This window comes from Haliotis rufescens, unplaced genomic scaffold (assembly GCF_023055435.1).
Source record: "Haliotis rufescens isolate VD_foot unplaced genomic scaffold, xgHalRufe1.0.p SCAF_12, whole genome shotgun sequence".
Taxonomy (NCBI): Eukaryota; Metazoa; Mollusca; class Gastropoda; order Lepetellida; family Haliotidae; genus Haliotis; species Haliotis rufescens.
This window is the reverse complement of record NW_025963802.1, coordinates 3,155,266-3,171,302: the sequence shown is the minus strand read 5'-3', so window position 1 is coordinate 3,171,302 and position 16,037 is coordinate 3,155,266. Positions and strand designations below refer to the sequence as shown.

At 39.0% G+C, this 16,037-nt stretch overlaps 1 protein-coding gene across 3 annotated transcripts in view; it reads left to right on the top strand.

The window, feature by feature from the left end:
- LOC124138125 (kinase non-catalytic C-lobe domain-containing protein 1-like) overlaps nt 1–11,338 on the top strand; it is an 81,028-nt gene extending 69,690 nt beyond the window's left edge. For 2 of the 3 annotated variants that reach the window (XM_046504661.2, XM_048393268.1), the window contains 7 exons: nt 475–630; nt 1,838–1,864; nt 5,819–6,034; nt 6,227–6,330; nt 7,379–7,700; nt 8,195–8,352; nt 9,476–11,338. In XM_046504661.2, coding sequence (XP_046360617.2) covers nt 475–630; nt 1,838–1,864; nt 5,819–6,034; nt 6,227–6,330; nt 7,379–7,700; nt 8,195–8,352; nt 9,476–9,710 — 1,218 coding nt within the window. In that variant the 3' untranslated portion in view covers nt 9,711–11,338. The remainder of the gene's footprint in view (nt 1–474; nt 631–1,837; nt 1,865–5,818; nt 6,035–6,226; nt 6,331–7,378; nt 7,701–8,194; nt 8,353–9,475) is intronic. The other variant, XM_048393267.1, reaches the window with a different exon arrangement.
- The last annotated feature ends 4,699 nt before the right edge of the window (nt 11,339–16,037 follow it).

Genomic DNA, 16,037 nt, shown 5'->3' with positions numbered 1-16,037 from the left:
TATCTTTAGAAGAACAACGCTCTCAAACACATACTACACATGTATATTTTGTTAGGGAACATCTTTGTTAACACTGATACTAATTGTATACAACTATTTATTTGAATTCCACTGTGATAGTGCTTAAAGTGGCTTATACCATACTCACTCACTCATATATTTTCCTTATTTGGATATCAACCCTCTGAAACTAGGCTTAAGAGGCATATTAGCAGTGTGCAACTAAATTTGTTGAGCTTTACAAGAACAGTGCCGCCAAACAAAGGCTGGCGGCATTTGTCAGGGAACTTGTACGTAAATACTTTTATCTGTAGGTACAATATTTTGAAGAACTATTCTCCCATACGGAGGCTCAAAGCATTTGTCAGGAAACATGTACGTAAACAGGGATACTAGAGGTCTACAACTATTTGTGTATGTTGAGAAGACAAGGACGGGAGAAGCCATCAGTTGATGTTGCCATGGTTTGTGCAGGTGAATTCAGCCGACCCTGACAGTGGGAGTAGTTTACGGAAGTTGATGCAAGCATGTCAACTTGGCCCCACCTCGGAGCTGCTAGGAGAGACCATTGGGGAGACAGAGGACAACGAGAAGTCTACCTGCTTCGTCCACTTGGAGACATCCAAGAAGGTGAGATCACATGACACACGTCACATGACCATGTTCACAGATAGCTAAATTTGTGGGTGTCTCTCTTATTCTTTTGCCAGGCTAAGATTCACAACTGTCTGATACAATCTAGGCCTCTGTTATAAACAGATTTCATCTCGTTCATTGTTTGTAATGTTTGTTATCGTTACACCATGTTATATGTTACTCTCTTTCTTGGCACCAGATTTGTTTGTAATATTGTCACCAAATGTATGAAAATCTAGTGATGAGGTTTTGTGTGTTTTGAATTTCTGTGTTAGATCTATAAGTGTCTGTTTCAAATAAAGTGTAGCACTTTCTTATTAACTTTCTAATGTTGGTGTAAGCACATAATATGGTTTATGTCTTCTTTGAATGGAACATATGAACCTGTTTCACATAGCTAGATGTCATCACTTATTACGACGTTACAACGGTCCACCAACGTTGCAGATGTTAATCTTGATATTCTCTTTTATATGCATTCAACTTTTTGCAACCACATGAATATTATCCTCACGTGGTGCTGACTATAATCTGTAACTATGGCCAAAACTTATGCCCACATGACAAAAAATACTTCAATTGATGACAAAAATAATTGCAATCATTTCGATTTTTAACAAGCTGGATCATTCGTTTCTAGAATGGGATTAAATTATTTTGTGTGTCCCAACTCGTTTCTGAAAGAGATCTAGCACAGTGAAACTTTGTATACAAAACTCCAGTTTGATCTATCACTAAGATGATGGATGTCTCTGGATGATCAATATGGTCTTCTATCGGAACTCTTGTTCCCTGTAAAGCAACCCAGCTTGTCGTAACAGGCGACTGGGTTGGTGACTGGTTGCTGCATGTCATCGTATCGCAATTGTGTAGATCAGAGCTAATGATGTCAATCTCTGGATTGTGTGGTCCAGATTCATTTATTTACAGACAGCCATCATTTAGCTGAAATATTGCTGAGTATGGCTAAAACAATAAAAAAAAAAATTAAATTATATTGTAGAGTCCCATGACCATATGGTTTCACTGTAGTTAGTTCATTGTGGCCTGAATTCTATTCATGAAAAAAACCATTTGCCTGCATTTTTAAATTAGGGCAAAATGTCAGAAAAATCACCAACATTAATGTTGTGAGGATTATAATCATGTTGACCTTGTCTGTGTTGTGTTTCTCACGTGGACTTCCTTCTTGAATCTGTAGCGAAGCCGAGCCGAGATGCTAGAAGAGGTAAAGTGTGTTTGAAGCTTGTGCTGTAGTCTGTCTGGCTTTGTTCCTGGTCTGTGCATGTAGCCCATGTAGGATACAATGTAGCATAATGCTGAAGCATCATCTCACTCTTCTTAGATCATCCTCTTGTGTCAGGGGAATTGTCACCCCCGTGTATACAATCTTGATTTACTGTGTCTGTTCTCTATTTGGGTTTGTCAGAGTTGCATCCCTTAGCTGCACCAGGATAACTTATCACTGGTTCAAATGCTAAATTTGTCGTATTTAGGATGCTAGGTCTGTCGGTTCTTGTTACCCATGGGTTTAATCAAGGTGGTAAGGTGTACAGCCTGCGTCACTTCTCTCATTAAGCTGTGACCTTGAGGTAAATGAAATGCTATTTAATGTGTTGTCAAACCACAAGTGTCAAACCATGTGTTGTCAAACCACGAGTGTCAAACCACTTGCTGTTGTGAAACCACGTGTTGTTGTCAAACCATGATTATCAAACCATGTGTGCAAACGAGTGTCAAACCACGTGTGTCAAACGATGTGTGTCAAACCACGTGTGTCAAACGATGTGTCAAAGCATGTGTGTCAAACCACGTGTGTCAAACCACATGTGTCAACCACATGTGTCAAACCATGACAGTAACATTATGGTGTATCAGCTCAATATGGGAGGAAAGCCAGCACATGCCCCCAGTTGAGCACAAGCTCATGAGGATTCCTTGTATTACTCAATACCAATTACAAAAATTGGCTTTCACTTTGGACTTCATCATTTAGTACAAAATTTAAAACAATGCTATTCATACTTTACATTGCCATTCATGATAAAATGTGTTATTTGTGATACTGTGTTTAGATGTGGGTCCATGCTTGCATAGCCTTCACTCTTTGTGCATGACAACTCACTGCGCTTGTACCTGTTGTGAAGTGTTGTACATTGTTATTCCCAGAGGCAAACAATGACAGGAAACTGACGTATTTCCGACAATATTCCTCTGTTCTATATTTAAGTTTGATGGTTATGTGTACCCCTGTGTCAGTGTGTTCAGGGGTGGTGGTGTAGCCTTGTGGGCATGCTGAATTCCTGGGTTTGATTCCTGGGTACAAAAAGATGGTCATTCTTGGTTCACTGTGGTGTTGATGGACTTTTTATTTCCATGAACACTCTGTCCAATGGAACCAATAGAATATCTGACCGCTCAATAACCCTGTGCCATAGTGAGTGAGTGAGTGAGTGAGTGAGTGAGTTTATGCTTTACGTCACATTGGCAATATTTCAGCCATATCATGACGACCCTATGCCATAAAGGTGTGTAGGAGAATTTGTATATGATGGCTGTAATAAAAACAAAATTACTTAAGCAGGGTCAAACTTCACTAACGAGCAAATATTAATATTTTTCAAAATAGCAGTAAACTTTGTTCATCAGGAGCTTCCCTTATTTTTTCGGGGGCACAGGTGGCCCAGTCGTCTAAGGCGCCGCAATTCGCTGTGCAGAGTTGCGTCCCTTGGGCATGCCAGAAACCTATGATTGTGGGTTCGAATCCCGGTTCGCCCCGATTATGTTTCTAGGTTTGTCAGCACCATACCCGTGCTCGTGGGTTTCACTGAAGTGGTAAACGTCTGAGACCTGCATCACTTCGGGCTTTCCTCCCCCATTAAGCTGACACGCCGCGATATAACTGGAATACTGTTAAAAGCGGCGTTAAACCCAACTCACTCACTCACTCCCTTATTTTTTCACATCTTTCTTTCCATGTGTACTAAGTCATGAAATAATGTAAATGTCTGTTTACAAATGCAAACCTATGAGTTTTATAATGCCACTCTAGAAGGATTTTTATTACGTTCCTGGACATCATTTTGTCCAATCTCATTAAAATCAGATCTTAGTTCTCGCTACCGCTAAACAAAGATCTGAGGACATCCCATTACGGGTCACGACAGACTGACCTTGTGCAAACTTTGACCGACCAATGGAATGACCAATCAGAAGGCAGCTTTCTCGTGCTTTACGGCACTAATTTCAAATTGGCTACTACGCTTCGAAACATATTTTGACAAATTCTCGATTACAGTTTTGAAACCTGAACAAAAGAACATTCTAGAATGGCTAATAAATGGTCTAGATTGTATGGATTCAGTTGTGAAACCCGTAACTATCGTTCGGAGTTAAAGTTTTCGAGGTTGCATGATTTCACATTCCGACTGTCACTTTCATAATCTGGTAAGCAATGCTCTGATTGGTCGGATGAAAGGTCGTTCTGACGTGAGTAGTCACGTGACCCCTAATGGGATGTCCTCAGATCTTTGTTTAGCGGTAGCGAGAACTGAGGTCTGATTTTAATGAGATTGCATTTTGTCTTCATGGTCTTTTATTCTTTTATTACTATGCTGTACAACCTGTGTGGATTCCAGGTTAGAATTGGTCCCCAGCAACCTATGCTGGGTGTTAGAGACCTCTTCATGGTTAGGATTGTCATGCTCGCTATCTTTATGTGTCATCGTACCCCAAAGGAATTGGACGTTGTTGATGATATCAATCATTGGTTTGGTTGGTAAAGACTCTTATTTATAGGCTGACATCATATAGCTTGAACAGTGCCAAGACAGTATTAATGACAGACATTATAAATAACAGACTGAATTAATAAAAGACAGGACATCTTCCCTAGGCAAAGGAGTTAAATGACTATGAATGTCCAGTTTCCACCTTTGCTGAACAAGGCTGAAATTTCCAGGCTCGATCATAGCACCACCAGTGTCTATTACAAGTTATGTCACTTCTTTGTCCCTCCTACTGACCAATCAGATTCCACCTCTCATATCACTTGCAATTGCTTCAAACAAAATGGCGGCCCAGTCAAGACGATCTGATCGATAATCAAAATCTATCTTGTAATAAAACGGGCCTTATCTTTCGCAAGGTGCATCAAATCACTTGAGCACCTTGATACAAAATATGCAGAGATTTGCAAACTATCTATCTGTACTCGTGCTTTGCAAATCCTTCAGTCAACCGAAATGTGCATGTTGAAATCCATGTTGTTTACGAACCGGATATCTAGTTCGTTACATGAATTTGATTGGACTATACATAGGCTCATTAGTCCAGACAAAATGTAATTCCAGAATTCCCGCCTAGTTCAGCAAGGGTTGAAACCAGACTTTTATATTCAGTTAACTCCTTGCCTCAGGAAGATTAATAATGGCAGGATTAATAACTGACAGAATTAATAACAGACCGCATCTAGCACCACTTCAGCATGTTGTTCATCATTTCATGTCATGCTCCATAACACAACAGTTCTAATTATTCTAATAATGCTTGCTTTCAATAGTACCACTGCAGTCTGGGTGTCATACTCAACATTTCAGATGAATAACACTTTCATTATGATCAGTTTCTTATAAGTAACAAATCAGATATCACATCGATTTTATTCCCCACATGGGTACAAATGTGAAGACCATCTTTGGTGTCCCTCGCCGTGATATTGCTGTAATATGGCTGTAAGCAGCATAAAACTCACTCACTCATTTATTCATGTTACTGTATGGTACTGAAAATAATTCATTTTCTCACTGAAACAATTTTGATTGTGGCAAAATTGATCTTATTGCAAGCACCAGTGTCAGAGTAGATATAAAAGATGATATTTATCATTTCAATGACAAAGAAAGTAAAATGAAAGTGCAATCAATGCCAATCAATTATTTAAATATTTATATAATTAAAACCTATATGACGATGTTGGGGGGAAAATACTGCTTCCCTTTCTTCTGAATAACTGATGTGAATGATTACAAAAACACTCACATATTTTGGGTTCCTCCAAATGTCTTCTGAAACTACTGTAAATGAGAGGTATATTCTGATCCTGTGGATGTTTCTAATTAAACTCCATTAATCTCAATACACAGGTTAGCCCAAAGTTTAGACGACCTCTTTCCTTTTTCAGTGGGACTCTTTTCGATCAGGGTCGAAGGTGAAGGTCACTCCCAAACACCGACCAAGTCTGCCCGACCTCAGCATGGACCTGGAGAAGTTTCGCAATGCGAGAAGCATGACGGACATCACTGCCGCCCCGACCACATTCACACGACGAGCAGATGCGTTCTCCATGATGGATTTCTCACCCAGCAACCTTGCCGAACAACTGACGCTGATGGAACAGGTAGGCATCTTCAGGATAGAAGGATCACATCCACTGCATGTTAGTTTTGTGTAGGATAAAACACATCCAAGGGTTTTTATCAAATTTAAAACCTTCATCATCGGGATAAAACCGAGGGACGTGACCTGTGTGGTGTATGTGACCTATATGTGACCTGTGTGACCTTGATATGACCTATGTGATGTGTTTCAGGACCTGTTCATGCTGACCCACCCCATCCACTACCTCAACTCGAAGGCCCAGGGTGTGGGCGTGTCGCTGTCTATGCCTGGGCTGCGGACGCCGTCCATGCAGAGGTGAGCCTACCTTCACGACAATACACAAACAGATATATCAACAACAAAAATTCAAATACATATAATCACTGATGACTCCTCAAATGAACAAATGAACACTACTCCTGGTAGATGGTTGATAGCAGAGCATGAGGAGCAAGTGTGAGTTAGATTTTCCCGCTCGTTAATGTGTAGACCCGTGAAGATCTTGGTAGAGAATAGGTCTTTAGCAACCAAAGCTTGCTGTAAGAGGTGACTACTGAGTTTGGGTGGTCAGACTCGCTGACTTGGTTGATGCATGTCATCGTATCCCAATTATGTAGATCGATTCTCATGATATCAATTCCTGGATTTTCTGGTCCAGACTCGATTATTTAGAGACAGCCATCATATATCTGGAATATTGCTGCATGCGGCATTAAACAACAAACAAACAAACCTTAATTTGTATATAGAAACACCAGGTACAGTAAACTACGGTTATAACGAACACGCTTATAACGAACTGACGGATATAACGAACTTACTTTTTGGTCCCGACTATATGATGTAGTTATACTGTATAAATGCTTATAACGAACTACGGTTATAACGAACTAAAATTAGTGGTCCCTTTGAGTTCGTTATAACCGTACTTTACTGTATATGGATTCCAACCTTTATGATGCATTAGGTACAGTTCTTCAGGCTCGTTCTTTGCAATTCTTTTTCTAGGTTTGTCAACACCATACCCATGCTCATGGGTTTCACAAAAGCTCAGGCTTTAAATTCTTCCCACGTTAAAGTGATATAACTGGAATACTATTAAAGGCGGTATTAAACCCAACTCACTCACTCTCTCACTCACTCTTTTTCCTTCATTAGGTCTTTTTGAAGATGACAGTTCATAGAGGGATAAGATATATGGATAATGTAAATATGGGTTATGAGGTACTTGGGTTTAATGCTTCTTTGATTGATCAATCATATCAATGTGTTACAGCAATGTGTTTCTGAATTTAGATCTTTAATATCTTTAAATCCCCCTTGCGAAGAATTCAGTTGATGACATGCATCTCTAATCTTGCAGGAAGAACCGTCAACCTGAAGTGACAAGTCTGTTTGTTTCCGACACCAAGTTCGACTCGGTCATTCAGCGCATTATTTCCTACAACCAGGAAGTTGCTCACTGGGTCGCCGCGGAGATCGTCACGTGTACGTCAACCAAGAGTCAGTGTGTCATCTTGAACAAGTTCATCCAGGTGGCACAGCTGTGTGCCGAGATCCGCAACTTCTCCACATGTCTGGCCATCTTGGACGGCCTGGAGAACCTCATCGTGCGTCAGCTGCCCTCGTGGAAGAGTCTGCCATCCAAGTGTGGCGGCATCATGGAGGACCTAGAGAAGATCAAGGTAGGATCGAGTCTTTCAGAGAATGTTGTGCCACAATGCACACATTCCTTTTGACTTGTATATGTACGAGTAAAGATAAAGCTTCATTCAACTTCGGTGCATGCATGATCTGATCATTTGATATCTAAATGTATCTAAATATCTGCGGTAAATCTGCGGTAAATCTGCGGTAAATCTTCAGTAAAACAATTCCCAGTCAGACATTTTGTTCCCCACTCTTGAGACCCTACACAGGTAGGGTCGGGTAATAGTGGGTCGGGTACCCGGGGTCGTAAATATGGACTCGTCCCACCCAAACTGCAGATAATAGTATTTTACAATGTCATGCTTCTTGACATGTCATCCCCAGTATATATACCCATATATATGTGTATCATTTTGTACAGAGGCACAGAGTATCATGATCCACCAAACTTTCAGTGAATTGGTGCACCCCTTAAGAATGATAGTGTCATATATGTTAGTACTGACAGTTTTCTCTCCTGCGTCCCCAGGTTCAAGTTAAAGGAGAGCAGAACTGCCTGATGAAGGAGAAGGACAGCCATCTTTGTCCAACAATTCCCTCTGTGCTGTACTTCCTGTTACATGTGCAGCAGCTGGAGATAGGAAGCTTCCAACTGGCCAATGGCATGCACAAGTGGACAAAGATGAGGTTGGTACATGCCTTTCATTGAACTTAATTTATATGTCTCTTCTATCTTGTTCTTAATGGTGTTAAAGTTGTTGAAGTAAGTAATAGTGAGGGGGCTAACACCCGGTTCTCCTGAATCCCCAATACCAACCATCTGAGTCTCATTGCTTGCCCCTGAGTCCTGAGTACTAAACACCAATCTCATATAAAGGCAGAATGTTAAAAACCTACTAGGTCATTAAAGGATGCCACTGAAGTTGCAAAAATGTAGAAAACATAAAATGTATGAGGGAACTTTTTTACATACACCATGGGTTTCACCGAAGTGGTAAACGTCTGAAACCTGCATCACTTCGGGCTTTCCTCCCACATTAAGCTGACACGCCGCGATATAACTGGAATACTGTTAAAAGCGGCGTTAAACTCAACTCACACACACACACACATACACCATGATTTTAATGTCAAATCTGCATTCCAAAAATGATTTTATTTTCGTCCCACCTACCACACTGCTGAGTCCTGAATACCCCTAGTTAGACCCCAGGATCGTATGTAACAGAAGGGGCTGGCAGCCTCAGTACTGACTCAGAAAATGATAAGTTAATATTTAAAGTCTAAAAGGTGTGGGTGACAGTTCCATCAAGTTAGATTCCAGTTATTCAAACAGCTATTTGTTTTCTAATGCAACTTGTATTATGTATGTCAAGCTAGCTGTAGTTGCCAACTCGAATTACACAAAGACAATCTCTTCTTTTCACAAATAGCATAATGTAGACCTAGACTGAAAACAGACTATGAGCATGGTCTCTGTTCAACTTTTTGAAAACTGTCTGACCCTCTGTATTTCTCCAACTGCTTTCTATGTGAATGTGTTCAGAGAGCTTTAAACCACTGCTCCCTGAGTATTTTATGAAACCCAGCTATAAATTCTGTTAGGAACATCTAACTATATACAGTTTACAATGGATACCCTTGTACCCATGATTAATTGATCTGAAAACAATTCATCCAGACCATTTCCTTGGGAATAAAAGGGTGTCTTTGTAAACTGAATAGCTTGGCAATGTATGTCAGACTTCCCAGTCTATTTCAGATATGTTAAGTCGCCCTAACATGGTTTGTTATTTTTGTTGTGTATCAGATCCATCAGTCAGATGATCGACCAGATCCGAGTGTTCCGTGAGAATGAGTTCCTGTTTGAGCCGGACGAGGCGTTCCAGGACACCATTCACCAGAGAATCGTGGACTTCAGCGACCAGGACCTCCATACCGTTGCATCCAACAATGACACCAACTTCAGGAAAATCACAGCTGGTGGACTTTCTGGCGTCTTTAGGAAGGTGAAAGACAAATTGCAGTCAAAAGGAGAAAAATGAAACTATAGACATTGTAATGGTGTGTTTCAAAGACATGTTGGTGCCACCTTGAGGAGTTGGAAGCTCAGGAGGAGTCCTGCAGCAATAGAAGTGCTCTGTGTCTTCTAGCTGGCACCAACCTAGCGTGAAAACAATCAGAATCATGACCACAATATGTGCCTTGTCTGAAGTGTGCAAGGACATCCAGAAGATGTCTACCAGGAGAGTCGTGAGACAACCCTGGCACTGACTGTGACATGATTGTACTGAGCATGTACAAGAATTCTACATGCTCCACATTGATGACTATGTGTAGATGTTCCTAATAATGTTGACATTGCTATCCGTGTTAACATTTCTACCTATACTGACGTTCAGACATGTGTCGACGTTCATACGCGTGTCGATGATCCTAAACTAGTGTCAATATTCTTACACGTCAACGTTCCTACGAGTGTCGATGATCCTAAACTAGTGTCAATATTCTTCCACGTCAACATTCCTACGCGTGTCGATGATCCTAAACTAGTGTCAATATTCTTACACGGCAACGTTCATACGCGTGTCGATGATCCTAAACTAGTGTAATATTCTTACACGTCAACGTTCATACGCGTGTCGATGATCCTAAACTAGTGTCAATATTCTTACACGTCAACGTTCCTACGCGTGTCGATGATCCTAAACTAGTGTCAATATTCTTACACGTCAACGTTCCTACGCGTGTCGATGATCCTAAACTAGTGTCAATATTCTTACACGGCAACGTTCATACGCGTGTCGATGATCCTAAACTAGTGTCAATATTCCTACACGGCAATGTTCCTACATGTGTCATTGATCCCAAACTAGTGTCTATATTTCTACATGTTGACATTCCTTCATGTGACGACATTCCTACACATCGACATTTCACCACGTGTTGACATTCGTAAAGTAGTGTCAATGTTCCTGCACATGATGACATTCCTATGTGGTGGACAAGTGAAGAACTTGAACAGATTTGAACATAACGTACGAACTCAATGAAGACATCAGCCAGTACCGGATTACACCTTTGTGCTACAATGACCTAAAACTGTGTAGAACTACAAGTTCAGCTTACTGGATTGGTTGCTGTTCTCTTCCTGCGTGGACGATGTCAAGAAGCATCCTTGCACTAGATCAGTTTAGTGAGCGTATTTGGTGATTGTACATACAGGGCAGAAAGATTCATCAGCAGCGAGGGATCATTCATATAATTACAGATATGTCGCTTACTCCGCCATCAGCAGTGAGGGATCATTCATATAATTACAGATATGTCACATACTCCGCCATTAGCAGTGAGGGATCATTCATATAATTACAGATATGTTACATAATCCGTCATACCACCTTATGCCTTGGTACAGAAAAAATATTGTTTTCATTTACACAAAAAAATTATAGCATGCACACATGTTTTACAGCATTATATTGTAAAGAATGCACACAAATAGTGATCCTGTGTGGCCATTACGAAAAGTAAACCTATGAAACTGTATTTTGTAGCAATCTTTGTTGTCAGCAGTACCAACAGATTTGTCTTGAGTGTACAAACCTACTTTTCAGTCTTTTTCAATAAAGAAAGAATCGTAGGTTAAATAAATGCAAGTTTACAAACTCCATTTTTTGTCCTGAGGTGAATTTTAGTACAGTAAACTACGGTTATAACGAACTCAAAGGGACCACTAATTTTAGTTTGTTATATACTTTGTTCGTTATAAGCATATATACAGCATACATACAGAAAATGGACGGGACCAAGATATAGTTTGTTTTATCCGTAAGTTCGTTATAAGCCTATTTGTTATAAACGTAGTTTTCTGTTTTATAACCAGGATTTATCCTAAGGATTTTTAGCTAAGTGCCCTTGGCAGGCAAATTGGGGGGAAATATTTGTTATTTTGTTCAACATTGGGATTTTTTTAATGTTCTTAATTTCTTAAATTCAAATGTGTTTTAACATAGCATTCAATGCAACAATGTAAAACTAAGCATTAAAAACTCTTCCTCATTATTGGCCCTGTTCTCAGTGAAATACATGTCACTTCCATGACAGTGTAACGAGACATGATATTAGTCCTCACAATTTTAACATGGAGTGGGAAGTTATTGATGAAAATTTGGGAATTTTCTGACCTGTTATGCAGACTTGGGACTCATTGTCAGCCTCTGAGCAGGGGGAGATAAAGCCCTGTGTATAGTTCCCTGACTATATTGAAATATATTGAAATGTGAAATATTATGAAATATTATGAACTAGTTATGAAACAGGAGGGGAGATTCCTAGACTGGGTTCCTCACTGATACCTCCGTAATCAGAACATAGTTGTGACATATAGTGGTGATGTACGCAGATCAGAGGAGCTGCAAGAAGATCCCTGTAGCAGCTGTGGTAAACGTACTCAGAATTACAGCTGTCATATTTTATATCGGTGTATTCCTATTTATTTCATTCTTGACTTAATGTGAATAATTTATAGGTCCGAACAATATCTGTGTTTATTTTAAGGACAATATTAAACAAATACCACAAATATTTTTGTTTTTATTTATTTTGAACATTTACCTCGTAATACAAGAGATTCAAAACCTAAAATAAGCACTAACTATAGTCCCCTGCCTCAATCTGGGCTTGTTGACTATCTGTAAACCATAAAATGAACTTGGTTTGGCCGTATGTGTGGACAAAACGTTCTCTATCAGAGTCTGCAGATAAACCACATAGACCTTAGATTGTAAACAAATATGATCTTGCATCTTTAAAGGAAATGTCTTCTACGTTAATGCATTTACTTATATATGAATGATGTTGCTGCTGCCAGGAGATGCCCGTCCATTGGTCCATTGGTCTGTGCTAGTCGTAGAATAGTCGTACACAGGTTGCCGTTGTCTCATACTTCGTGTCACACGTACTAAAGTGTTTCTGCTGCTGTTATGAAGCAATACTGTTTACATAGTTCATTATGCAACTTGAAGCTGTCTGTGACGTGTGTTGTCACTATATGACGGAGATATTGGTGATGCAGCATTAATTATTTACTCACTCACTATGAAATGTGTTGAGTGCATGATAGTGTTTACATGCAAGTACGAGTTGTTGACAATGGGTTGTTTATTTTGGCTCATCAAGTCATAATCAATTCATTTATCAATACTAAATGCAATTTTTCGGGTATGTGTATATCCTGACCAATATAGGGTACGTTCATGCACAGGGGGACTCATTCGACTTCAGTGAGACAAACAGCCTCATTTCATTGGCTGACTTAAAATAGACACACGTCTCCACTGCGCAACGTATTAACCCAATGTATTCACAGGCGATGGAGAACGTTGTGTCTATATGCCAGCCAAGTAATTGAAATGAACTTTGAATAAATATGTATAAAAAGAACAATGGACTTGATATGTTCGGCCCACAGCTAGCAGCTGTAATGTAACGCGATCATGAAATAAATACGAAAACATGCAAGTGGTCTTTGCTCACATTAACTAAACTTTGCATTTATGTCTCCAAAATGACTATCAACGATAAGACGGCCTCACTGCACACTTTTTAATTAAGGCGAGGACATCATTCCACTGGGGATGGGGGGAGGAGAGGACATTGCATTAATATTGAGTCACATTTTTTGTCAGGGGCCAGCAGTCGTATTAATTTGGAGACGCATTAATTTCAAGATTTACAGTATTCAGGATAGTAACAATCACTTGTGTATAGAAATATGTATCTTAATTATCCTTTGTACATGCATGTCTAATAATTATCTATTTTATGTAAGAAATGAAGGTAGAATTGATACTAATGCCTGGAGTTTGTTATGTCAAGGTTGAAGTTTGGCCAATCTTGTGTAGTTTATTAACTTCCTTTATATCCGCATCTGCTCAGCTAATTGTTCAGCTATTTGTACTCACTTACAAAACCCCAGCATACAGAACATTATGTCATTATCGGGCAGAATATATACCGTATTCGACGTAATAAGCGCCCAAGGCACTCTCAAAATTAGAAATAGGAGGCTCTTATTAGAATATTATTTTGGTGGAAAACCAGAGTTGAAAGATAAACTTCGTGGTCTATGCTGACAGCCTGAAATGTTTATATACGACATATATATATTTTTCCAGAATTTAATTGCCTATAATTAAGGGTGCATATAACACACGAGTGCGTATTATATGTGAATAAATAAGTCTTGTGTACATTGATCAATCTGAAGGGGTGCTAATTGGGATTGTTCAGTAGCCAATATATTAGCAAATATCGCCATGGGTGCTTATTAGAGCGGGGCACTTATTACGTTGAATACGGTATGTTAAAATGAAGTAATTGTGGATCTGTACATATGTAATATCACAAACATATTTGTAACATTTAGTATATTCTATTTATAGAATGCCACATGAAAAGTAAAAATGTACATTGATAAAAGGTTATAATTGTTTTTTACTTATGAAAATTTTGATACATGAAGATAATACATGTACCAATATCGGCAGAATTTGGATGATTCATGAATATAGGACAAATATAATCTCACATTCATCGTTGTTGGTTTTATTATTTATCGTTTTACTATGTGCTAGTAAATATTGCATATATCATCTGGTATTTGAAATTGTATTCATTTAATGACATATGTTGAAATATCCTTCTTTACATGAAGATCATCTGAGATGATATGATATACCTCGCTTTTATTGGATTTATTTTACTTCAGTGTTTGTTAGTCTATTATCTTTAAAGAAACAGCTCTTTTGAAAATGGGAAGTCTGTTAAAAGGAAATATATTTGTTTGATTTGCATTCTAGAAGCTGGTGAGTAAATAGGAAAAAATATATTTTCACACCGTTATCAAGATGGAATGATACATGCAATACTTACTGGAATGCCATCTTGGTAATGGTGTGAGAGTCTGATTGTACACCGCAATGCTGTTAACCAGAAGTTGTTATCCAGTGTTGTATGTTCCTTTTTGAATCGGGGCGGGGGGCACGGGTGGCCCAGTTGTCTAAGGCACCGCGATTCGCTGTGGGTTCGAATCCTGGTTCGCCCCGATTATGTTTCTAGGTTTGTCAGCACCGTACCCGTACTCGTCGGTTTCACCAAAGTGGTAAACGTCTGAGACCTGCATCACTTTAGGATTTCCTCTCACATTAAGCTGACACGCCGCGATATAACTGGAATACTCTTAAAAGTGGTGTTAAACCCAACTCACTCACTCACCATGCTCACTCACTCCTTTTTGAATCAAAATTTAGGCCTTTCTCCAACACTGAGGATGAAAGATTGAACAACTACTTGCTTCTCAAGCTTTGATTATTGTTTGAAAAGGCGGACATGTTAAGGTTTTTATTAGAACATTTTGCAAACACAGAGATCAGAATGTTTATTTTATATTTTCAAGGTGAAAATTGTGGCAGCAGATCGTGTAGTTTTTGAGAACCAGGGACATTGAAGACCTGATTCGTTGAATGAATGTTATTTTATGTTCCTAGTTACTGTCACTATGGTGTACTTACACTTTGTAGAGTATTCTGAGCTTTAACCCTGATCTGTGATACATACAAATAAATCTCTTTTATATATTTCTGTAAGTGTTAAGCTGTGATATGGGCAAAATGACAAAAGGAGGTAGAAAATATGGCAGGATATTTATTGAAACCTTTAAACTCACATATGAGAGAACAGATGAAAACACATAAGATGTACAGCAGGTATACCATTGGCTGAAAATAAAAAACACCCCCACTAAGTCTTGATTTTTACTCTCTCTTTTTCAAAAGGTAATTTTCTCATAGACCTTATGGTATTCCATTGTAAGGCTCCTATACATTTCAATCATTGTTACATTTTCAAGTTCTGTTTCAAATAAGAATGGGGAAGTGAACAATGTTCTGGGACAAGTTGTTTGGAATATATGATATCAACAGGTGTGGGTGTTCCCTCAGAATCGTTGGCATTGACTCGTATAGTTAGAGGACAGTATCAGCTTCATGGTACCACATTCATATATGAATCATAACTCATTATTGTATTACATCGTATTTGCTTACAAAGTTCTGAAAGTGTTGATACATTCATGCTAAATAATTACTAAGCATGTATTCTCATTCACTGCTAAATATAATACAGTATATTTATTGTTTTGTGTCACTGCTTTTAGTGGCCAACACTGTTCTGTCGTCACACCCATGTTTCATACAACACACAGTGTATAGTCCTGAGCATATTCAAGTTGGTATTGTAACAAATGAATCTATATATTACCTGCTGAATATATTTTTATCTGTTCCTGCTGATGTTTCCTGTTGACATGG